The following is a 25062-nucleotide window of genomic DNA, read 5'->3' on the forward strand; positions in this document are numbered from 1 at the left end:
TAGAGTTTCTTACTGTTATGAGCCACAGTTACATTTCGTTTATTCAAGAATATACAATGAATATATTTTTGCCATTGTCAAGCTTATGTATAGTCCTTTGAACGTATCTCCGCAGCAGGCCACAAATCTATCGCCGGTGTCAGATCTCCAGCAGGACACAGATATGTCCCCGGCCTCAGATCCCCAGCAAGACACAGATTCGTCGTCGGCCTCAGATCCCCAGTAGGACACAGATCCTTTATCTATCCGAGTAGATCCATTGTAGTCTACATATCCATTGACATATCTTTTGTAGTCTACATATTCATTGGAAAATCCTGATCCGGGCCAGTCGAACAGATGCACGATCCTACTGTGAAAGAAAAGCGCTACCCAAAAGCCCAAAAGAAGGATACAGACATGGAACCTCGCAGTCTGAACATAAAATCAGAGTAGCGGTACCGAATTGTATATAGTGGTCTTTATCTCCAGAGTATATGTTTCTTGTGTTAGGGGAGATTAGGATAAGTTTTCTGATAGTATTATCTAACGAATGGATTACTTCACAATCATCAACCCATTTCATTTCGTCATGACTTTATAGATATACAGATGACCATTAATCCCCTTTACAGTCTCCGCCATAATTTTTTTGTCCTCAAGTTTCCACAGGCCACGGTCCTGGAGATTGGAGAGATTGTCACGTAGGACCTCGCTCTCGAAGATGTACTCAAAGTGAGACATCAAAATGCGACCTCCTGAAGATACATAAAACAGGAAGAACTAATTAACATCAGTTAAAGAACGACATCCGCGCGGTACTCAGTGTAAGAAGAAGTTGTAGATTTTCGCCACGCTGATCAACCCCCCCCCCCCCTTCTCCCCCACCTCTCTCACACTCACATACACACACCTACGACCGGGGTTCACAGGGACAGACAGTCTCCAGGAGTCAGATTCACAATGACCTTAACTCCCATATGTATACACAAGTTAAAATACTTGTTGTTCAACGCCATACTCAGCAATACATGTCGGCTGTCTGTACATAATCGTGACTGGATCAGAAAATCTGGTGATCACCAGCATGGGCACCAATCTACGCAGCGAGGATACGATATGTGTGAGCCAAGACTGCGATCCCGACCATTTGAGCCTGTTAGGCTCCTTGAAGACGGGGATGGCTTGCTGAAGACCATTTCTAACCCTGATTTTCACGGGTATGCGAGAAGAGAACCACACTTGTCATGTCTTACCCCGATGGGATTTATGACATATATAGTCGATATGATTTCAGATCTAATTGAAAGATTTGCTGGATTTCGGCCAGTCAGTCATTTACTCGCTCACCTGATTTCGTAACACGCACCAACTCCTCCAAAGCCTTAACAGGAAGAATCTTGAAGAATTCGGAACTGAAGCCAACGACAGTCACTACCGTGTAAGTGTCTGAAATGAACACAAATTAATTCGGTATTATATATCTAATTAACTAACGACATTAATTAGAAACGGGTCATGAATCATGATGTAATCAAGGCAAGAAGTAAAAGAATAAAATATTATTTTTGGCCGAAACGTTAGAGGTTTGTACAAAAGGATTGCTCACACACAAGTGGTTTTCCTCAAACATGCGGACTTACTGTCAGCGATGTCCAGGGTATTGTCAGCAAGAATGTCACAGATGTATCTGTCATACAGGTTGTTTTTCTTGGCCTGTGCCAGCATCCCCTCAGACGGATCCAGACCATCAATGTGCGTAAATCCATGTTTTCTCATCTACAATAATTATTTATAACAGGTACGTAAAAAGAAGATACAGGTTGTTAAATATACTTCATAACAGAGAAGATGCAGCTTGTTAAATGTACTTAATACTTAACAGAGAAGATACTGGTTGTCAAATATACCTAATGCCTAACTGAGAAGATACAGGTTGTTAAATATACTTCATAACAGAGAAGATACAGGTTGTTAAATATACAGTATGGTTCAAAATTATTGAGAATAGCTAAAGCATTTCATATTATTAAACGAGAACAAATCAGATAAAATTGAATGTATTGTGAAAGTGAACTGACCTTTTCATGTTGTGTAGGTAACAATTTAATATTTTATCAAGTCTCCTTGAGCTTCACGGCACAGTCTAAGACGGGTAGGCATACTTCCTATCAGAGAGGTTAGTGTCTCGTGAGTTATGCTGTCCCAGTATCGGACCACTTCTCTCTTCATGTCTTCAATTTTTGTCAACCCCTTTTGATTCACACATTCCTTCATCATCCCCCAAATGTTCTCAATGGGATTTAAGTCAGGACTATATGCAGGAAATGGTAATGCAGTCACATTTTTCTCCTGAAACCACTGCTTGGCATGTTTTGCGATGTGTTTAGGATCATTATCTTGCTGCAAAATCCAGTCATTTCCATAAAACACATGTGCACTTGGAAGGAGAAAATTATCTAATATGTTAGTGTAGCGTTGACTTGTCAGATTTCCCTCAAACACACACAGCGGGGTCGTTCCTAATAAGGATATCCCTCCCCATACATGAAACTTTGGGCTGTATTTAGGTCGTTGATACAACGGTGCTGATGCAGACTTTGTCCATATTTTCACATTATTGGGATATACCCATATTGAGCTTTCATCAGTAAAAATCACATTTTCCCAGTCAAAGTTTTCATGTGCCAAACACCACTCAACACGCCTGTCTTTATGTTCTTGTTTCATGAGAGGAGAAGGAATTCCAGTCTTTTTCTCCCATCCAAGATCAATCAAATTTCTTCTAACTGTAGATTTTGATACAACTGTTGATCCCCTTTCTATCATTTCATACCTGATGTTGGAGATGCTTGCCCTTTGCTTTTTAGACGCTAAAATTCCCAGCCGGACGCGATCTGAGAAGTCCAATTTTCTGGGTCTCCCTGCTCCTTTCTGGTGCCCCAAATCCTTTCCCTCTTTAAAATTCTTCCTAATCCTATACACAGTAGAAAGAGGAGTTCCTGTTCTCTCTGCCAATGTATTTACATCATCAATTCCTTGATTACACAACTCAAAAATCAACCTTCTTTTATCTTCAGCAGACATTGTTGACAGTGCTGAGGAAAATGACGTCTGCTACAAATTCAGGGGAGGTAACTCTAATTGTACTATACTCAGTAGGCCAAGATGAGTTACCTCCCTTATACCATTACTTAGTTTTAAGTATCAGTGAATCAGTTGAGGTGTTAGGATAGCTCAAAGTAAGAAGAAAAATTCTCAATAATTATGAACCAGACTATACTTCATACGTAACAGTGAAGATACGGGTTACTTGGATGTGTATAACACAACAACTACATCGAAGCCACAGGTTTATTAAGGCGTTTGTACAGCCCTCATCAGTGGTGACGCAGAGATGACCCAGAAACAGACATCATCAGAGTGCCATCACACCACCACCAGAACTTTAAGAAATACAAGATGACAACACCTACCTCGACAGACACCAGCCCAGTTCCAGCAGCAACGTCCAGGATGTTGACCCTCTCCTTGTTGCCAGGATACAGGGATGCAAGATTATCTCCCACCCACTTCGGTAATTTGTACTCCATCACTCCCAACACCTGAGTAATATACAACATTTGAGCGAGTGAGTGAGTTTAGTTTTATGCCGCACTCAGCAATATTCCAGTATATAGTCACGGTCTGTAAATAATCGTGTTTGGACCATACAGTGCAGGGATTCGATGGCATGTGGCCAATAAATGAGAATGCCTGACAATCCAATCGCGTTAGTCGCCTGAAACGAGGCTCTACATTATCATCTTTCACATTTTACTGTTATTCTCACTAATAACATATCACTTGCTGTTGCTCGTATTCTTTCATATGGAGGGAATATAAACTTTGAAACGGTACGAGGACCATCGGTATTTCATCGAACTCATAGTATCAGTATGTCAAAAACTTTGGGAAAATGTCTTTATGACACTTGAATCTATAGACCTTTTTTCAGTCAAATAGATAAATAGATAAGATCTTACTATTGATTACTACAGGAGAGCTATTCTCGAAACTTTCTTAGCCCTACGAAGCCCATCCATAACACACTGGTTATGGTCAAACTTAAGAATTCTTATTGTTACGAACGTTTCGAGAATAATTGCCGAGGGGCTCCTTTTTCAAAGTAACCTTCATTCAGGTTAACCTTAACTCCCAGTCTTTACATTGCACTAAGGTTACCTAGGTCTAGGGTAACCTTACTGCAGTATTAAAGAATACGGTTACCTACGTCTAAGGTAACCTTACTGCAGTGTTAAAGAATGGAAGTTAAAGCTAACCTTAGTACAGGTTGCTTTGTGAAAGGAGCCCTTGGTTCTTAACTATTGTAAATAAGTATATAACAGGAAATGACGTTCTTTACGGTATCTAGACTGGGGCATAGTTACCATATCGTACTTGTCACTTATGAGGTCGAATCTCTTGATAACAGTATCATTATCCAGTCCCTTTTCTATCAATAAAGAAAACTCTCTTTGAGCTTCTTTCATATCTTCTTCAGAGTATGATGCCATCTTTGCAACTGTAACAACAAAATCATAAAGCAACATTTGTGTTACTGAGTAAATTACACACAAAGCCGCTTTAAACAGAGTGGTATACAAGAGTGGAATGAATGCATAGTTATATTCACACCTCATAATTCACTGACGGCCCTTTTACAGCTGATACATCATCGAAATGGGAAACATAGCAGTCATGCTTTCTTGGTGTTTTAGTTGAGAGTTGAATTTGTTTTTACCATTTCAAACTGTACCTGTGGAAAAAATGTTTACAATATTCCGTTTGTCACGTGAACATATTACTCTATAAATGCTGGTTTGCTATTATTATTTTTTTTAAAAATCCGTTTTAGTATTAAAGAGGTGCTTCAGGGAAATGTATATTGTTTCATGGCCAGGTATAGCTCGCAGACAGAAGGACACGGCACACGCATTGCAATCACACATAAAAGAGACATGACACATACACACAAACAGACAGAACGAGGGGGAGAAGAAGAAGAAGAAGAAGAAGAAGAAGAGAGAGAGAGAGAGAAATTGGACGCGACATTAAACACATACACACAACACACGCAAGCGCGCGAGCGCACAAGTGCACGACTTAACACGACACTAGGTCCCATATCATCACACCTCATAGGTACTTTAAAAGTATCTCGTGAACAAATATTGCGTTGCCTTCACGTAAATTACACCTTGAAGCATGTAGATTTCAGTGACAGCAAGGCTTTTTGAATTCCACTCAAAGCGTATGTTTCCAATAATTAATTAATTATTCCACTGAAAGCGCGGACTTCAGTATGATCCAATATGAATAAATACTACATTTAGACCGTCAGACCGTCCCATTACCTTCTTACCTGTTTCTCTGAGCGCGTTTGTTGATTCGAACTGTCAGGTTGTCCCAGCTGACCTGCGCACAGGGCTACGGTATCTGTGGAACGTCACCTCCCTTTGTGGCTACAACACGGACGTACGGACGTAATTATACCACTGCCCATAGTGAACTAAATTCCAGTATATCAACAGCGTGATCACGTGTGCATATTGTCGTGCAGTGAAGCGCAACGATTAGGAAATACTGTCAATATAACCTAGCGTAAATCACAGTGCATGAGAGTTTCTCAAATCGTCACATATCTACACTTCCTTGCTAGACTTGATGCCGACGATGCTGATTACAAATATGACCATGATAACGATAATGATGAGTGTTTCAGCAAATCTGGATGAGTAGCAAAGTTAATTTGCACATATCAATTGCAATATCACGGTATTACCGAAGGCCTGCAGCTGAAAATACTGCTGAGTGAACTTTTATGAGTTACCAATAAGCAAGTGAAAAATATCACTGGTGTTTGAATTTTGTCAAGTATTCGCAGCCCGAATGAAGTCCTTCACACATTTTGAACATCGACCACAAACTACGAACTGCCAGCTGATTGCATAATCAATGAAGCCGACTTCACATGAATACTAATGAACAGGTCATATTCTTCTGATATCAGGTCGGTCGTGATAGGCCTACAACAACGCTCGTCACAATCAGGCCACACAGGAAGAAATTTTCCATTGAGTATTTCGGGTCAGTATCCGTAAACTTTCCATATGGCCTTCTAAGTAGTAGGTCGCTGTTATAGTATAAACTACTCATGATGTCAACGTAAATCCTTTCTTTGTATATGTCCGCGGAAGTACAAGCCCCATTTCCTGACTTGGCAAATTAATAATTCTGGAAGATATTTATCTTCCTGCAGAAACGTTTTAAGAACAGTTTATTCTGTCTGTTGGTCGTTTCCTGTTTCGTTTTATGTCCGATTTGTTGTGTGTCTGTTTCGCTTCCAATTGTGTCTAGCGGTCATCTTTTCGTGTCGGCTATTGGGATTTCCAGGTTGTCTGTTGTTCGTGATTGAAGCTTCCCGGTCGTTGTGTCTTTTGTTGACTTTCTGTTGCACTTTGGTTTATCTCAATGTGTGGCTATTGTGCCCTTACCATCTCGACTACTGTAGATCTCAGTGTGTGGCTATTGTGCCCTTACCATCTCGACTACTGTAGATCTCAGTGTGTGGCTATTATGCCCTAACCATCTCGACTACTGTAGATCTCAGTGTGTGGCTATTATGCCCTAACCGTCTCGACTACTGTAGATCTCAGTGTGTGGCTGTTGTGCCCTAACCATCTCGACTACTGTGTATCTCAGTGTGTGGCTATTGTGCCCTAACTATCTCGACTACTGTGTGTCTCAGTGTGTGGCTATTGTTCTCTCTTCTTCTCAGCCAGTGTAAATCACAGATTGTGGCTATTGTGCGCTCCCCATTGTGTCTACTGTTGCTCGCAAGGTGTATTTACTGTGCTTTTTCATTTGTATGCATTGCTCGTCTAATTGTGTTTCTGTTGTGGTTGTGCCCTCTCCATCTCGTCCATTGCTCATTTCATCTTGAGTCTATTGTGCTCTCCCCATTGTTTCTATTATGCTCTTTCTTTTGTGTCTATTTTCATCTCAGTGAAAACTATAGTGCGCTCTCAGTCTTACTGTATTAATGCTCTTCTATTGTTCATGTCATTATGTATAATGGCATATCTCCCTATCATACACTATATCTGGACATCAGGTCAGCATATTGTCGCGATGTTAAAACCTGTTAGAAACAAAGATCTGCCAGTCTGGTACAATAAAAAAAGTATTGTCACTAGATTAGCGGTACCCGTGGATAGTTTTGTGCAAAAAGAAGTAAAACATCAAAGAAGAATGAAACAAATACACGAAGACAGCAAAAACTAACACCAAGACACGTTTCAATTGCAATGTCGATATGGTTTGTAATGTAATGTTGCCAGTGCGAAGGTTTAGAGTAGGTGGTGATAATATACCGTATTATAACATGGCGTGGAAAGTAGAAATGAAATCCTATCCAGTTTTAGAAAATCCTGTCTTGAAACAGGAATATCCAGAGAACGCAAAAACTGATATCACTATATTGATAATACAATAACTTATAAAAACAGGCTATAGATCGCCAACAGAAGAAGGTAGATCACCATACTAGGGACCATGGGGACTTACAGTACCTTTGCTACCTAGTTGGATTTACACCATCCCCTCAGCCGCTGGCGCTTGTAGGAAAGTTTTAGCCAAAATTAAAATAACAAATATACTACACTTAAAAATCCTGGTAAATGTACATTGACTTAGAACGTTGTGGGAGGACAATAATTTTACAATACTTCAACCCCCTTTGAGGGTACAGCCACTAACAATTCAGGTTACTAATCTAAACTACCAATAATTAAGATACATCTATTTACAGAACATATTACTCAAAATTCAACCAAATAATAAATTTCTTTTAAAAAAACACCCAATGATTAAATGAGAACTAACACTGGTAAAAAGATCCTTGACAGTTTTGACATTGAAATATTTATCCCTTGTGATGGAGAATTCAACAGAGTCAAGCAGGATATGCGTGACCGTGACTCTCTCATCACAAGGGATACAAAACGGAGGATCCATGGTATCCATGTGTGTATCTTGTATGGCCAATGCGATATCGTCGCATGATAACCTCTTCAAATCTGGACTGACAACCCAAGTAGGTATAACCAATTGGTAGGGTTTTATTTCATGTAGTTTATTGATACCTACTTGGGTGTCCCGCTTCTTCTGCATCAGATCACGGATATAAGATCTAATGGTAGCTTTATAATCAGTGTATGGAATAAGAAGTGGTGTTACAGACTTGCTGAGTGCTGCTTTGGCAACAAGATCGGCCATTGCGTTACCAGAAATGCCAACGGGGCTTGGTAACCAACAGAATACGATGTATTGGCCAGTAGCAAGATTATTATACAATTCAATAATTTCAATAATTAAAAGTGGGTGTTTACAAGACATACGTTTAATAGCCTGAAGGCAAGAAAGAGAGTCGGAATAGATTATATACTGTTTATGTTTAGGGTGTCTTTGAACATATTTAAGAGTTGTTAATATGGCGTTAGCTTCAGCTGTGAAAATACACCTGCTGTCTGGTAATCTAGAAGATATTGTTCTGGATCCAATGACAGTGGCACAAGTCACCGCGCCACCGTCCTTGGACCCATCTGTAAATAAAAATTTATAATTACTATATTTATGTTTTAATTGATTATATTCTTGTTTATATTGTAATTCATTAGTTTCTGATTTTTAGATGTAGTTAATGATAGGTGAACTTATGGCCTAACCAACAGCCAAGGAGGAGAAGAAAGAAGTATGGTTTCCAGCTCAGTGCCGGAAGCAGCAAGAAATGGCTTAATTTTGAGCCCAAGAGGCTGAACGAGGGGAGACTTTTTCTTATACAAATCATCTTTAAAAGGATTAAAGACGCAATTAAATGCAGGATTAGACTCATTAGAAGCTAATTTTGTAATGTATTGTAAAGTCTGAGGTCTGAGACAAAGTCTGAGGCCAAGTATTTTTAAGTTGCTTTGATAGACTCCACCATACACGATGGAACCATAACCAAGTTTAGATTGCATGAGTGATCTATATAAGTGAAGGAGGGTGGTCTGATCCCCTCCCCATTTTGAATTAGAAACATCCTTTAATAAATCAAGTGCCCTCAAGCATTTGGCTTTTAGGGATTTAATATGCGGTGAAAAGGTCAAGTGTGAATCGAAAATAAGTCCCAAGAACTTGGCCCCCTTGACCACTTTGATTGGGATGACACTTAGAAATAGTTCTGGGTCTTTAAGGGGTTTATATTTACGGCAGAAGTGTATGCAACTGTTTTTATATTTAGAAAATTTAAAGCCATTTTCAAGACAACATTTATCTATTTTGTTCAAACATAGCTGCAGTTGTCGTTCAATAGTATGCATATTTTTCCCACGCTAATAAAACACATTAAAATCATCCACGAATATTGAGCCATCAATTGAATCGGTTAAAGCCTTCGATAAACTGTTAATCTTGGTACTACATAAAGTCACGGACAAGATACTGCCTTGTGGGACATTACAGTGTAATGGTCAGACAGGCTATAACCACGCAAACTGAAATTGTCTGTCATTTCAAAATTTGGCTATAAATTCAGACAAACGACCTCGCATGCCGAAGTCATGTAAGTCTCTTAAAATGTCATATTTCCAGGTTGTGTCATATGCCCTTTTCTAGATAAAAAAAGATGGACACAACATGCTGTTTATTAATTAGTGCGTTTTCAACAAATGATTCCAAACGCACTAGGTGATCGACAGTACTTCTGTTTTTACGGAAACCACACTGTATATCTGTTGTAAGGTTATTGTTTTCCAAGTACCGAACAAGTCGATTATTTTTATCGTGCGTTCCATGGTCTTGCAAACACACCTTGTTAATGTAATCGGACGATAATTGGATGGATCCGTATGATCACGTCCAGGTTTGGGTATTGGTACTACTATAGCGTCACGCCATGAGGACGGAAATTTCGCTGAAGTCAAAAATCATCAAAACTATATAAGTATGTATGTTATCAGCTTCTGTAGCAGTGTCATGAGCTGTTTACTTTTGGTTTTAGTGAGACTTTGTTGAGACTTTGTTGACGATTGCAAAGATGATTCAAAATCAGGGGACATTTCCGATTGTGTTTGAGAGGGACCGGGAAGTGATTCTCCTGTTTGAGTAGATGTAGTGGGTGAGAGAAGGTTAGGAGAATCCGTTTTTACTCAAGTCAGATTTAGCTGACAGCTGGTAGATACAGTAACTATGCTAGAAGTTGTTTCGGGCAATGGAAGCGTAGCGGTCACAAAATTTCCGAGTCCCATGCTGGGATTCGAACGGACCTTCTGATCCGAAGTCGGACGTCTTGTCCACATGACCAAAGAGGTTAACCCCGTCAGCAAGCTGACAAGCGAAGGATGTAATCTTTGAGATGACTCCACACCTTGCTACAGAAGCATAGTTCCCTGCTTGTCCCGAGCTTAGAACGTGTCTTTTTGCATCAGCAAAGCTGATGTTTTGTGTGAACTTTATCTTATTAATTGCCATTTGCTGTTTCCAAACAAGATAGTCCTTAGAGTTAGATGGGTGATTCCCTGTACAGTTGACACATATTTCAACATTACTGTTACAATCTTCTGTAGTGTGGGTCTTTTCACTGTAATAAGCACACACAACAGACAAGGTGCACGAGTTTACTCCATGGCCAAATTTTTGGCATTTGCAGCACCTGAGAGGATTTGGAATGTAAGCGTCAACATTTAGATTGCAATAGCCTGCCTTAAGTGATTTTGGAGCAGAAGGTAAAGAAAAAGAAAACAGATATGTGTTGGTTTTAAAGGTTCCATTGTTTTTACGAGTTCAAAACGTTTCACATAGAGTACACCCTGATCTCTCATCTCAGAGACGATATCTAATTCTGACATGTCAGCGAGTAATCGATCATGTTCTCTTACAATTCCTTTACTCGAGTTGAGTGTTTTGTGGGCTGTGATAGTGACCGGAATGCCAACAAATGTTTTAGTGTTCTACAGATTGCTTCATTGCTGCTTGCTTTTTGGCACACTCAACCACCAATGAACCAGAACGTAATCTTCTGATATTCTTTACATCTCCAAAATGCATTGGATTCCCTTAGATACAGCAAAAGGGTTTAATTTCAATGGAGTGTTATCTTCAGTCTCAATAACTAGAAAACGTGGCCACTAAACGATTGGTTTGGGCAGTCTGAGGTCATTGTCAACAGATCTACTTCAAGCTGACGTTTGGTTTTCTTCAGAGGAGTTTCATAAGCCATGGTTATTTGTTTTTTATTTCATCATCCAAGCTCCCCACCCACCACGGAGTATCACAAGGACAATGCTAAAAACATGTGGATCTCAACTTGGAGCACCAAGGATACTCAGATTATATACTCTAGGAGAAGAATTATAAATAATTAGTCCACCAGATTGGCCCCTGAGCCACCGCCTTCTGGGTATAAGTCTCTAGGCAAAGTTCAGAACAGCATATTGCAAAATCAGAAAGGTTTTTTAGTAAAAACAATAGCGTCAAGACGGAAATTAAAACAAGTCCAAATCAAATTTGTGCGATGAAATAGATACAATTCATGCACAGGGCTTGGCATGACCAGCCGATTGGTTGAACCGGACCCATTCAACCACCCGTCTCGGTGAATTCAAGGCCAAAGTGGTGTATTGAGCAACAGGAACACGGTTGCAGGCTCCTATTGCCCTCAACCACCAGCTCCCTTCCCCCACGACATAGGGCCGGCAAACGGGTTGGTGGACCAAATATCCCCCCGGGTCCACAACGGGGGTGTTGGCGAGCTCTTGAGTAAAAGACTTTCGAATTTTTACCTCCAAAGAAACTAGGGAACAATGAACTATTCTTTGAACAATGACCACCAAGTTTTGACCCGATATGAATGAGAATATTCCGTCATTGGCATTTTGACATTTCGCTTTGGGTGTATTTCTAACGATTAGTCTGTTATTTTCCACTTGTTTCATGTAATATACTTTGTTTCAAACGAAACGCAACATTCATGTTTGTTTTTGAAATGTCCATAATTGTTTACAATCGTAACGGATGTTCATGCCCTTTGAAACACATTGTCGAAATTAAACTTCTGAAACAAGACTTTTAACGTCGGATTAGTCAAAACAACTGAATCTAGTTATTGAAAATTAAGTACTATTTTTTCATGGAAAAAGCAACTGAAACGCATGCCATATATGCATGCCCTGACTCGTTGTGCACGTAAATGTAATGATACGGCACTTCAAGAACATCGACAGAAAGAATCCTTTAGAAGATGCGACGGTGCTTTCTGTTGTGTTCTTGACATGTTTTGGACATGTCGTGTTTCTTTTGAAACTACGTATATGATAGTAGAACCCTTTAGAAGATGCGACGGCGCTTTCTGTTGCGTTCTTGACATGTTCTGGACATGTGTTTCTTTTGAAACTACGTATATAATAGTAGAACCCTTTAAAAGATGCGACGGCGCTTTCTGTTGCGTTCTTGACATGTTCTGGACATGTGTTTCTTTTGAAACTACGTATATAATAGTAGAACCCTTTAAAAGATGCGACGGCGCTTTCTGTTGCGTTCTTGACATGTTCTGGACATGTGTTTCTTTTGAAACTAAGTATATGATAGTAGAACCCTTTAGAAGATGCGACGGTGCTTTCTGTTGCGTTCTTGACATGTTCTGGACATGTGTTTCTTTTGAAACTACGTATATAATAGTAGAACCCTTTAAAAGATGCGACGGCGCTTTCTGTTGCGTTCTTGACATGTTCTGGACATGTGTTTCTTTTGAAACTACGTATATAATAGTAGAACCCTTTAAAAGATGCGACGGCGCTTTCTGTTGCGTTCTTGACATGTTCTGGACATGTGTTTCTTTTGAAACTACGTATATGATAGTAGAACCCTTTAAAAGATGCGACGGTGCTTTCTGTTGCGTTCTTGTTCTGAATAATTCAGAGAACAATATGCCACGTCTCAGCAATGAAACACTTCCGTGTGCTCTTGGGATGAGTGATGGTGGTTCCAGTGTTGTCAGTGTTGCACAACATATGGGTGTGCATCGGTCGACAATTTACCGACTGGTTGAACACCAAAAGCAAAGAAATTCTGTGAGAGATCGACCTAACGATGGAAGGCCACGAGTGACGTCACGCAGGCATGACTGTTATATCGTAACGTCACATCTTTGTATTAGTTTCCTGTTAGCTACTGTTACAGCCCGTCAGACAGTTGGGATTCATAACAGACCAATGTCAGGAAACACGTCGACGTTTGAGAGGACACCGGCTACACTGTAGGAGACCCATTGTTGGACAGGTTTGGACACCATGGCTCCATTGTGTGCGCTTTGCAGGGTCTCGCGATCGCCAACATAAGCATTAGAGATATGCACAGTGACAGAACTTCTGCATTCTCAGAGAGATGTTTTTGTGTCCACGTTGCAGATGGAAGAGTGAGACTATGGCGTCGACGAAGTGAACGTTTCCAAGTCCCGTGTGTTCAGGAACGTGACCGTTTGGGTGATCTATCCCTAATGATATAGGGCGTTAAAAGCTGGGGAAGGCGCGTACCACCTGTAATCTTCCAAACCAACGGTCAAAGTCGTGGAAAAGGTGTAACTGTACGCCACTTTGACGAAGTATTAAGGCCCATTGTAGTCCCGTTCTGTAGACCCAGACCACAGTTGCAGTTCCAACACGATAATGCCCGCGCCCATGCTGTAAATATCACAGGACAAATCTAAGCCAATCACCACATCCAGACAATTGTTTGGCCACCTCTTAGACCTTCAGTAGAACATTTCTTGGGACGAGTTGGGCCGATGCCTTTGTCAAAGATCGATTCGACAAAACCGGAGGCAGTTGGAGATAACATTCACCTTGCCTACATCCGACATTTGTTCATGCCCATGAGGAGACAGTGTGCTCATGTCATAAACAATAATGGTGATTATACCAGGTACTGATAACATCCAATATCAGCTTAAGCGTCTAAACGTGTGTAAGGTAGACTCTTCAGGTTAGATGCAATAAACATTTCATCAGATCGTAAACTCACTTTTGTTGCTGTTGTTTCGTTCTTTGGAACGTTGTGCATAAAGCGTATAGTGGCTGGAAGCACGTATGTGGGATAACAGGTCTTGTTTCAAATGGACATATCGTGGTTCTTTTGAAACTAATTTATATGATAGTATTGCTCACATGAATATTTAATCGTCTGTCAGACATCATCAACAGGTACAAATTAAATATACGTAAATAATAAAGGTGAGCTCTTGGCGGTACTGAATGAAGTGCTTATAAAAAGCAATACCTTCCCTATTAAAGTTGCTTTAGTAGAAGAATTCTATCATTTGCGCGATCGCATTGTCAAAAATGAAAATGCTGACGATGTTTGATTAACATAAATGATTGTTCCATAAATTATATGTACAGTTTCGTTACAATTTCTAGGTGACAGATGGTGTTATTACTGCACACATTATAATGGAACTACAGGTTGAATTACTAATGAAACATGGCGTAGATCCTCTTCAGTATCCTATCTTTGCTGCATCCCTGTGCTCAACTGGGGGTAATTGGCTCAATCAACCGTAACATTGTCGAGTGCGTTCAGTTTAAATTTTAAGACTATTCCACGTTTCCTTTGTGCATTTGTTCAAATGGGGTAAACGCCGTCATAACGAGGAATTATTTCTTCAAGCTGAACTCCACAGGGAATATGCCACACTCTGCCACATATCTCACCAACCTGTCTCCAGCTTCACCCTCTTCACCGTTGGATGCACGTGAATGTTACATCTCACCAACTTTAAGTCTCCATCCGCCAGCAGACCATCCGGATATTTTATGTTTACGGTTGCGGTTATTCATATGAATTAATTAGTTTATTTCGTATTTTAGGCCACATAACCCATAAGGTACAGTTGCATTATTAGGTACACACTAGTTGTCACTTGACCATAATACGTGAAATCTACCTTTAGCTATATATTTCAGCGAATATATAGATGTTAGACGCAGTACATTTACATCAGGTGTGTTTTATATTTGTTGTAATGTTAATGTCACAATAGTTTTTGATGAACAAGGAGTATTCTTTACGAAGAAGAGAATATCTGTTACAAACAAAGAAAACATGGTATTCATTTCCACAACCTTCATATCACAGTGCAAACAAATAGATTCTACATGTATATCACAATTGTCAGTGACTTTCAAATACCTATTATTGATATCTACTATCTTGCCCGCAATGCTTTGTTGATTTTCCTATATTGCATTAAATGCTTTGTTGATTCTCCTATATTGCCTGCAATGCCTTGTTGATTTTACTACATTGCCCGCAATGCTTTGTTGATTACTCTCCACAACACGATTGTTAATATTTACTTCAGCGTTTCTCACTGAGTGTTCAGCCATATCCACATTGTGAACTGACAATGAATCATCGTTCGGGAATGATCCATTAGTGATCAGATCATATCAAATATTCAATTTGGGGTACACAGTCTTGGGTCTCCTCATCTTGATACACATCCCATGTCCTACAAATGTTGATGTCACATGTACACAGGCCCCTGTCTTCGCAAGGAATAGAGACAAAATGCTTCTTAAATGACATAGGCAACTCTAAAAGTCGAACTACTCTTTTTTTGCACCACATTTCATTACCCGACCGAAAACCAGGATTATACGTTGCCTTTCTACTACTGGTATACGCACTATCTGATAATATCGTTCCTTGTTCAGCCTTATGATCGCCCAGAGCCGGTGTTGATATGATTGAGTCAGTGAGTGTGGTTTTAGCAATATTTCAACAATAACATGGCGGGGGACACCAGGATGAACTTCACACAATCTGCGCACGTGGGGAATCAAACCCGGGTCTAAGACGTGACGACCGCTTTAACCACCGGGCTTCTCCCCACCCCACCCCACCCCTAATATTTCGCTTTTGGTAAACTGTGTTCTTCATCCATGGGTATACAGTTATCAGTAGCGTATAATGGGTATAAAACGAATTAACATTTTTTTCCAGAATATTGCGGTGAGGCATAGTGAAGTAATTCCGGTGGGAATATGGCTGTCTCGTTTAGGAACGTGTATCAGGATTTATCTTACCTCACACATAAATGTCGCTGTCTGACTGGCTGAACACTCTTCTGTTATTTTCAATTCACCCAGAGTACAAGCGAGGTGTATTGTCAATAACAACTTCGTGGTAGTTATCTCGAATAGCATTGCATCACGCATGGTGCACGGAAACTACCGATGTTTTACGAATGCAAATCGATGGAAAGGAGATAACTCTAAATATGTTTTTTTCTGTTATTCGATGTTCTATCCAGGAAATAAAGAAAGTGGTAGTCGAATATAGGGATGCATGATTTCAAACAAAATTTTCAGCAGTGTACCTGGGCACATTCAGTCGTGTACTGCAGGGCAAAGAGGTCTCACAAAGACACTTAGACTGTAAAAGAATCATATCTCAACATATTGATTTTTAAAATAAAACGTCTATAGTTTATATCCATGTTTTAGATATTTGCCAAAACAGCTGTCTCAAGAAATCCTGGGAATACAATACAACATGTCATTACATGATTCGTTTCACGCTGTGTCTAACAATATTCCCGCTATATTACACTGAGTTCTGGCTTACCCTTTACGCTAGGCTCATCCGTTTTAGAAAACTGTCCTTGGCGTGGATGTTTTACATCAACAACATCGTTTTACATACAACAGTTATACCTGAACCTGATAATCATGACCAGATGTCTTGAATTATGCCTGGGTAATTTCATGAATAATTCATGTAATGCTTTTGTGGCTATAAAACAGAAATATGCAGACAGGCTAATACACTATATTTCTAATTTATGGTGGTGGAAATAGAGTATGAATACAGTGATTATATAACAAATATTGATATTATTTATAAGGAAACGTGATTTGGAAATGTGACTTTGAAAAATGGGATCCATGGTGACTCATGATATTTATTTTGGAGATTCACTTTCAGCATTCTTGAGTCATGAACATTTTAGATTAATATTTTTTTTGTTACACTCAAAAGCAAGAGTGTTTTGCAAAGATGTTATTGTTTTGTGTTTTATTGTCGTTAATATGATCGGGAGTACTGTCTCCGGAACACTTCGACAGGTCTATAAAAGTCAAACTATCGTCCAAAACTATCACTGTTTGCTTCTCAAATTGACTTTATTGACCTGAATTCTGAGGATTACCAATAAAACTTGAGTCAAGCTTGACTCGTAATATATTGACTGTAACTAGTTTGAGAGTCTTTTGCAAAAATGTTGCGTCAAATACGCAGGAATCATGCGTCATGTAAAATCCTGATGTGATGTATCAAACTTTGTACTTTGTACGATTTGCTTACTTCTTGTGTGAGTGAGTGAGTGAGTGAGGGAGTGAGTGAGTGAGTGATATGACGACAGTGTACTTCACACGCTGTACGCACGTGGGAATTCGAGCCCTGGTCTCCGCCATGACATACAAACGCTTTAACAAGGTTAAAACACTGGTCTTCTCTACTCACTACTAAAACTACCTGAAATGAAGGCGTAATCCCATATCTCCAGATACCTTTTCAAGCTATTGGGTATTTACTCCCATGTCTGTTTATGCATGAGTAATTATTGCATTTTTTCAGGAGTAACTACCATTGTGTGTACTATCACTAGTTTAAAGAACAGAGTACTTTTAACTTATTGTCTTATCCTTATTGGGTCGTTAACACTTCTAAATATATAAATATAAATGCTTCTCAATAAATTCTCTCATTTTGAAATACTCAACATGGAAGTAGTGTTCGATTCAATTTATTTATTCGGTATAAAGGCCAACGGTCCATGTACAACATAATACAAAAATGTCATCATAATGACAGATGGGAGTTCCCGACAGCTTCCTTGATAAATATGGCAATGTTCAACATAATGTTTTTCATATCACATGTTCAAAGAGTTTTAAACTTGAACATCGTGGGTGGATTACAATAATATCTTGGTATGTATTTTGATCCGAGATGGTCATACAATGACATTTTAGAACGAAGTGGTATTCATCTCCTATACAACCTAGCGCACAAGATGTACATAATCTATTACCGCGGAGGGTGTCTACCAATATTGATCATTAAAAGGCGTTCACATATACGCAATAGACATAGAATCCTTCTGTATTTTCTTTTAGGGTAGCACTCAAATAATACTCAATTAACAATAGTGATTTATATTCCTTATAATTACATACTTTACTTGAATAACAACTTCTGGAGTACCAATTTGTTGATTACAACCTTTAAGTCTCTGTACAAAAGTAGCGAGAAACATGTTTGTATCGCCCACTTCGTGTGTGATTGATTCACACTGAACCAAAGCCATAACTAAGTAGTAGGTGTTTTATCTTTGATGCCCAAGTGATACGATTACATCCATCTAATGATTTACATAATAAATAACACTGTTTTGGATATCTCACAATTTTAACCAATACATATGGTAGTCAATGGTAGTCATTAAACAGACCATGTCTACCACATTCACCCAAAGCAGCATCATTTGGGACAAAATACCCAACACCTAAAACATGTTTACAACATTTAATGTGGAAACGTTCATCACATTGAATTTTGGAAAAGAAAAACATATTTCACTGGAATAAAGCAAAATCGTTTTTCTGTGTGTCAAAGATCTTAAACAAAACAGTAGGAGAGATATTTTTAATTTGTACTGTAGGTGTTTGAAAAAAAAGCAATATTGATTTCTGAACAAACACATTGATTGCTTTAGACCAGCATAGTCTGTTAGAAAATACAGTTCCCAAATAATTATAATACGTTGCTATTTTAACCTGATCACTTCCAAACATCCATTTTCTGTACTAAGCATTGTAAAACAAAAATGTTTTCTAAAGTGCTGTAACCAGCTGTAAACCCTGCTTGTGATTCAGGCAGCTGTTCATACAGAGAACAGAACAGAGTTAGTCTCTTATTCAAAATAAATGTAAATACTTTACTCATAATATCGGTAAGTGTTATGCTTCTATAATTATTGACTTCTTAGGCTTTTCCTCTTTTGTGCAATGATACCACGAATCCCTTGGCCCATTTCACACAAAATTTAACACTAGTAAGTATAGTATTAAATAACACATACAAATAAGGCAACAGTTCAGATTTACAACATTTAATCATCTCAGGTGTAACCGTATCATGTCCAGGCGTTTCCCTGCAGTCAGATTGTCAATAGCCCGAAGAATTTCATCGGTCGATATTTCACTGTTTAATATATGATTAATGTCATCATTATTACAAGCACTAACAGTTGTATCATCATGTTCTTTCACAAACTGATCAGCGTTATTAAAACGATGTTGATCGAAGTGAGTATTTATGGTATTGCAAACAGTTCCAAAATATGACACCCATTCAGTCGCTGATATAGAATTTGACATACTGGCTTTTAGTTTTATGAGCTGTTTAATATGACTCCAAAATGTTCTGGCATTACAGCAGCTGTTAGGCAATATGTTAACCTATTCCTCCTCTCGTCGCTCATTCTTCAAAATACATAGATGACGATATGAGTTTCCTAATATACGAAATTCAGTCCAATATAAAGAAATGCCAGTTTCCCTAAACATATCCAAGTTAGAGTATTTAAGGTGTTTCAAATATCTACACTCCTGGTCATACCAGCTGCTCTACAAGGCTGATAGGGCAACCCTCCACGGACTCTCATACCACACTGTTCTGCACTACGAGATATAGGGGAAGTTAGCTTAGTGACAGCGTTGTCTACGCTCTTTAGAACATCACTTGTAAAGTCACAAATACCATAGGATGACAGTTTACATATGAGTCTGTCTGCATAATCGTTTATCTTTTCATCCTTCCGTTTAAGTTTAAGAACAGGAGTTTCTTCATTGTCTTTCACGTCAACTTTATTACGAAGAGTTTTCGTTCGAAAGATCAGTACTATCGGTAGATGATCCGATTCACATCGGGTATCAATCTGAAAGTCATGAGCTATATCAAACGAATCCGAGGAATACAGGCAATAATCAACAAGGCTGGTGCCAGTAGTAGTATAACATGTCATATCACCGTTAGGATCACATTCACATCGGCCATTCGTCACATGGACATTGAATGAACAACAGAGGTCTATTAAACCTGTACCATAATAATTAACAGCATTATCTTTGCTTATCCTAGGTGTTTGAAAACTGTCAGAGATGTATTCCATATCTTCGAGAATCGGGATGTATTTTTCATCAATCAGGATATAGTCTCTCCAGTTCCCAGACCTCGCATACAAATCACCCATGATGATATACCGTGTGTCCGAAACATCAATGTCGGATAAACACGACAATAAGCAGCGTTCCATATAGTCTAATCCTTTCAGCACTCTTGGGTCACTCTTTAATGATGAATTTACTGGATGAATGTAACCACAACCAAATAAAATGTTGTGTGATGTTCCACAAAGCTTTTTATCAAAAAGTATGAAAATACAATAAAAAATAGCCCATTCCAAACATGAGTTACATACTTACTTGTAGATGGATGAACACATATAGCAATGCCTCCTCTACTGTTTGATTAATGAATACGTCATGTAGTGTGGACAGGTTGATTTTATCTAATCAACGTATACATTGTTCCAGTTTTCAGTAAATCCAATTACGTTGACACGCGAACAATATCTAATGAAATCGTCATCAATTAAATTTCTAGTCCACAAACACTCCAGGTAATAAATTTGGACTCGAAGCTTGTGTCGTCAACAGGTAAACACTGGGCCCGGCCACCCGCTAGTCGGTCACGTGACTTGTGTGACTGCTACGGTAAACTCCGCACAGTGGTTAAGGCTATAATAACATATGTATATATAGGCATCGCTTGACATTTGCTAACGCTGTTGTAGGGTTTGGGCGTGACGACGCTTTACTATGCAAAGTATTATAAACCTTGGTTTTAAGTGATTCTTATGCTTTTTCTGTACTCCCAGATTTCCTTGAGATTTAATTGAGCACATGTTATTTTTTATAGTAAAATACGCAAATACACGCCTTATCTGGAGCTCTGCGAAATATAACCACTGTTGCATTTCGCCACTCACTAAATGGCATTGTGTATTCAAGTGAAAACATCGTTTTCCCTTCAGCCCTTTCTTCATTCTTAAAGCTCGTTCCTGCTTCTCAGATGATGGTTCCTGCCAATACAACCAAATTTCTAAAGAACACCACCATGTGAGTGAGCAGAATATCATTTAATCAGGCATTATGTGTAGTTATGATTGTGTTACATTATACATCTGCACCAAAACATCAAGGACAGTACCATCCTACCACTTTTATATATCCTGTGACCATTCCCTGCTGTCAAATATCAACTCGTCAACTTTCTTGGTCAATATAAAATACGGTAGTAAAGAGTTACAGGCAATGTAAAAGATGGGACAGCGTCAGTAATATCAAACCAAAAGACTCAGTAGGTGTGGCAAAACATGAATAACAATAGCAACCTCGACTCGTTAGATTTTGTAACATTTAGTTCCGCCCAGTGTTGACGCTTTTGTTCCTTCCACACGTGTACGCACGCACGCTCGCACGCTCGCACGAACACACAAACACACGAGAACAAGAGGAATGCAGATAGGTGCTTTTGGTAACTAGTGATAAAGCATTTGCCCACGAGATCGTGTTGGTTCTATCCCCGGTAGAGTCATACCAATAAACTTTAAAAGATGGTACTTGTTGTTGCCATGCCTGATGATTGAAAGGGAGAGTGGGTTCTGTCTTGGTATACATCATAGGTTGTCCTGGTTAAACTGCCTAAGACATTTCAGTAAGCTAGTAACAGCTGTGCAAGTGGCGCACTTTGTTATCAAGTATGATTTATTTCTATTCAAAATTACCCAACTAATTTGAAGCATCATTAAAACAACATTAGTCATCGGGTGTAAAGTTGTAATAATTCATGATTTGAACTGACAAATGAAAATCAGTCGTGACACCAGCTGTTTGCGGAAAGTTTGCCACTAACCATCAACATCCAAGAGAGGACTTTCATAACTATTTAAATGATACATACACACACTAAAAACACATTTCTATACTAATTCTTTTAAGGTCCAGTGATTTTTCCTCTTAACTGGACTACGAGGTCAGTTGAGAAGTCGGCCTTGAAATGTCCATGTGAGCAGACAGATGAGAGCAGTAGTTCCTTCATACGTCTTAGTTTTTTTCTTACAAACGCTATGCCTCACAACCATTCTAAAAATTACGGAATTCCTCTAATAGTTGACAACAGTCACAGGAAGCAAAATGATGGGGAGGTAATTCTAACTTACTCTTAACAGGTGAAAATACACAGGTTCAAGGTGTGAGTTCAAGTCCATACTCAGCGTTTTAAACTTTTGTGACCCATAATAACTAAAAGATAATCAATGCGAAATAAACAAAACCCACCATCATGATACTACTGCCATCCTACGTCACTACAACAGTTTGTTAAAAAGTAATCTGTGAATGGGGACTTTGACGTAAAACAAAATGTTTCGATAAAAACGTTGGTTTTAACGAATTTGCAGCTGCAGAACCAGTGAAATGTTTGAAATATTCTTAATGTGAAAGCTCCAAAACACAAGTCTGAATTCCAAAGATAAGATTATTATATTTTGAAAATCAAAAAGAAGAGGTCTTCTTTGACTATATTTCATCAGTGCAGTTCACGTTTAATGTTGTGTTGCTACCTTAGTTATGTTTAAAAGATATAAGATCACCAGTATCGTGCAGTTTATACGTATATATATAGTGTCCCAGGTGAAACTGATTTCTACACTCTCGTTAACACTGGTCATTACCCTGCCTGAAGTACACACTATTCAACAATGCAAGTCACTCCTCTTGATGCTGGACTACAAAACTTTATAAATGTGGAGATGACCAGTAAACCCGTGGGCGATATCGGGCTTAATTTGCTTGTCCTCTAGTTTCCACTGCCCTCGGTCCTCCAAGCTGGCGAGGTTCGCGCGAAGGTCATCCCTTTGGAAGATGTAGTCGAAATGATTCATCAAGATGTGGCCTCCTAGAGGACAACAAAGAGAAATACTGACAAGGGTTGATCAAAATCCACATCGATACCGGATGAGAAATATAGGGTTTACGTCACGCAGAGTAATTTGATTCTGGAATATTTCTTGTTTATTTACCTGATTTCGTGACACGCACCAGTTCCTCGAATGCCTTGGTGGGCAATGTAGAGAATACTTCGGAGCTGAGACCGACCACAGTCACTATATTGTATGTGTCTGCAAAACAGCCAATACTGGTGATGTCATGAGAAAATAACTATGAAATAACTATTGATGATTTCATAATCTTATAGAATATTGTTAATGATTTATTTATAAATGTAACTTTGTAAGAAACAGGTCTACAAGTCCATACAGGTGACTTGCAATATGCATTACGTTGACATTGAGGATCTTCTACTCGGCCCTCTCATGGGGTGATACCTTAATCGTGCTACCAAATATTTTTTTCAGTGTAAGGCACATTTATCACTTGTCTCCATATTTCAAAATAAATACATCTGCATTGTTCCACAGTACTCATAGCAACGTCATATGACAAATCGAATGCATTCTATCGGTTGTCTGTATGTACCTCAACTGTTCCTACTCTCACCGTCAGTGATGTCCAGAGTCTTGTCAGCAAGAATGTCACAGATGTATCGTTCATACAAGTTCTTTTTCTTGGCCTGTTCCAACATCTTTTCAGATGGTTCCAAACCATCAATGTGTAGGAAACCACGTTTTCTCATCTGCGAAACATACAAACGATACGCCATTATCCTCCAGACCGGTATGCCATGTCGTGCTGTTGGAGCACAACTGAACATTAATCACACAGCCATCAGCAGGTTAATACGTACGGTAAAGTGACGGGATGCACCGAGGTCTGCCCATCCCAGAAAAAAGACAATGACAAGGGAGATCGTGCCACGCCAGACGAAGCAAAAATCGACTTGTGCACAGCTGTGACATGGATGGCTGGGCGTCCCAGACAATCCAATGACAGGAAAGAAACGCATACACAAGTACGACGAAGCCCAAAGCCATCTTACACAGCTGGAGGTCAGAAGATACATGTATTCATTTCACCACAGAGGTCAGCATATACGCGTATTCCCCTCGCTACAGTTGTCGGAATAAACATTTATAGCTAAAATGGATAGAATTATCGGTCCGCTGTAACTTGATCAAAAATGCCCACAAACTGCTTAACGACGGTGTTAGATGACACCATAAGCAGCTCAGCTGTTGAAGTTCAATCACCTACCGCTCGTCTGAACGTTTTTGACGATATATCTGGCTCACATTCGTCACATGTACCTGTGCCATTATGCACTTTCTTGCCTGTGCCAACCACAACAATTGTACCATGAATTACCACATACAGCAATGAAAATAACGACTTGAGGTCTGACGTTGTTGAGCACTGAAAACAATGTCGGCTGGTAGTATGGGTAAAGGTCAAGGTCGAATGCTGTAACTCTCAATAGTGCCGTGATCTCTGTTGTTCTCATTCTCTTCCCACAGAGGTTACTCCTGTTATATCTTCGTACGTAACCTCTGTTCTAATACGGCCTTTTTTTTTATGCGAGTGTTCAAGACTCGCGATTGGAGGCGTTCAGATTTAGCTGTGCAATCAGAGACGTTGTTTCAAGAATGATCATTCGCAAGATCTCGGTAATTTCCGAATGCATCGGCAAAACTTGCCACTACGTATACAAACACATCATGGCGATTGATCCCTGCACTCTCTATTGCCAGTTTCTGATTTTCAGTTAAACATGAAATACCGAATCTTTCCTTCGCACGTTGATGAACCAACTCCATGGGGGCCGCCATATTGAAGCTAAGTCTATTTAACGCGTGTTCTGATTGGATAATAACAAGGGAGATAATTCCTGCTGTGATTTTTTTGCTGCAAGGGGATT

General features: G+C 39.3%; 2 protein-coding genes across 5 annotated transcripts in view; both read right to left on the minus strand.

The window, feature by feature from the left end:
* LOC137277589 (methyltransferase-like protein 27) lies at window positions 1-20906 on the minus strand. 3 transcript variants are annotated; one of them, XM_067809389.1, is made up of 7 exons: window positions 20610-20906; window positions 5384-5483; window positions 4410-4543; window positions 3456-3584; window positions 1623-1758; window positions 1330-1428; window positions 1-737 (listed from the first exon to the last, which is right to left on the minus strand). In XM_067809389.1, exons 3-7 carry the CDS (start codon window positions 4533-4535, stop codon window positions 562-564), a joined length of 666 nt encoding a protein of 221 aa, XP_067665490.1. In that variant the 5' UTR covers window positions 4536-4543; window positions 5384-5483; window positions 20610-20906; the 3' UTR covers window positions 1-561. The 3 variants fall into 3 exon arrangements, with proteins under 3 accessions (XP_067665490.1, XP_067665491.1, XP_067665492.1); XM_067809390.1 differs by lacking the exon at window positions 20610-20906 and adding an exon at window positions 16687-16794; XM_067809391.1 differs by lacking the exon at window positions 20610-20906 and adding an exon at window positions 16146-16275.
* Window positions 17851-25062, minus strand: part of LOC137277590 (methyltransferase-like protein 27) — an 11342-nt gene continuing 4130 nt past the window's right edge. Inside the window, exons 4-6 of one of the 2 annotated variants that reach the window (XM_067809392.1) lie at window positions 23748-23883; window positions 23270-23368; window positions 17851-23145 (exon numbers count right to left, since the gene is read on the minus strand). In XM_067809392.1, the coding sequence (XP_067665493.1) occupies window positions 22976-23145; window positions 23270-23368; window positions 23748-23883 (405 nt within the window). In that variant the 3' untranslated portion in view covers window positions 17851-22975. The remainder of the gene's footprint in view (window positions 23146-23269; window positions 23369-23747; window positions 23884-25062) is intronic. The other variant, XM_067809394.1, reaches the window with a different exon arrangement.

The sequence above is a fragment of the Haliotis asinina genome, chromosome 3, assembly GCF_037392515.1.
Source record: "Haliotis asinina isolate JCU_RB_2024 chromosome 3, JCU_Hal_asi_v2, whole genome shotgun sequence".
Classification (NCBI taxonomy): Eukaryota; Metazoa; Mollusca; class Gastropoda; order Lepetellida; family Haliotidae; genus Haliotis; species Haliotis asinina.

Bases quoted from the DNA above. Each gene is read 5' to 3' on its own strand.
- LOC137277589 (XM_067809389.1), bottom strand. From the start codon at position 4,535: ATGGCATCATACTCTGAAGAAGATATGAAAGAAGCTCAAAGAGAGTTT. The intron at 3,585-4,409 runs GTAACTATGCCC...TATATTACTCAG, and splicing joins TAAGTGACAAGTACGATATG to GTGTTGGGAGTGATGGAGTA. The intron at 738-1,329 runs GTGAGCGAGTAA...ATGTATCTTCAG, and splicing joins GGTGCGTGTTACGAAATCAG to GAGGTCGCATTTTGATGTCT.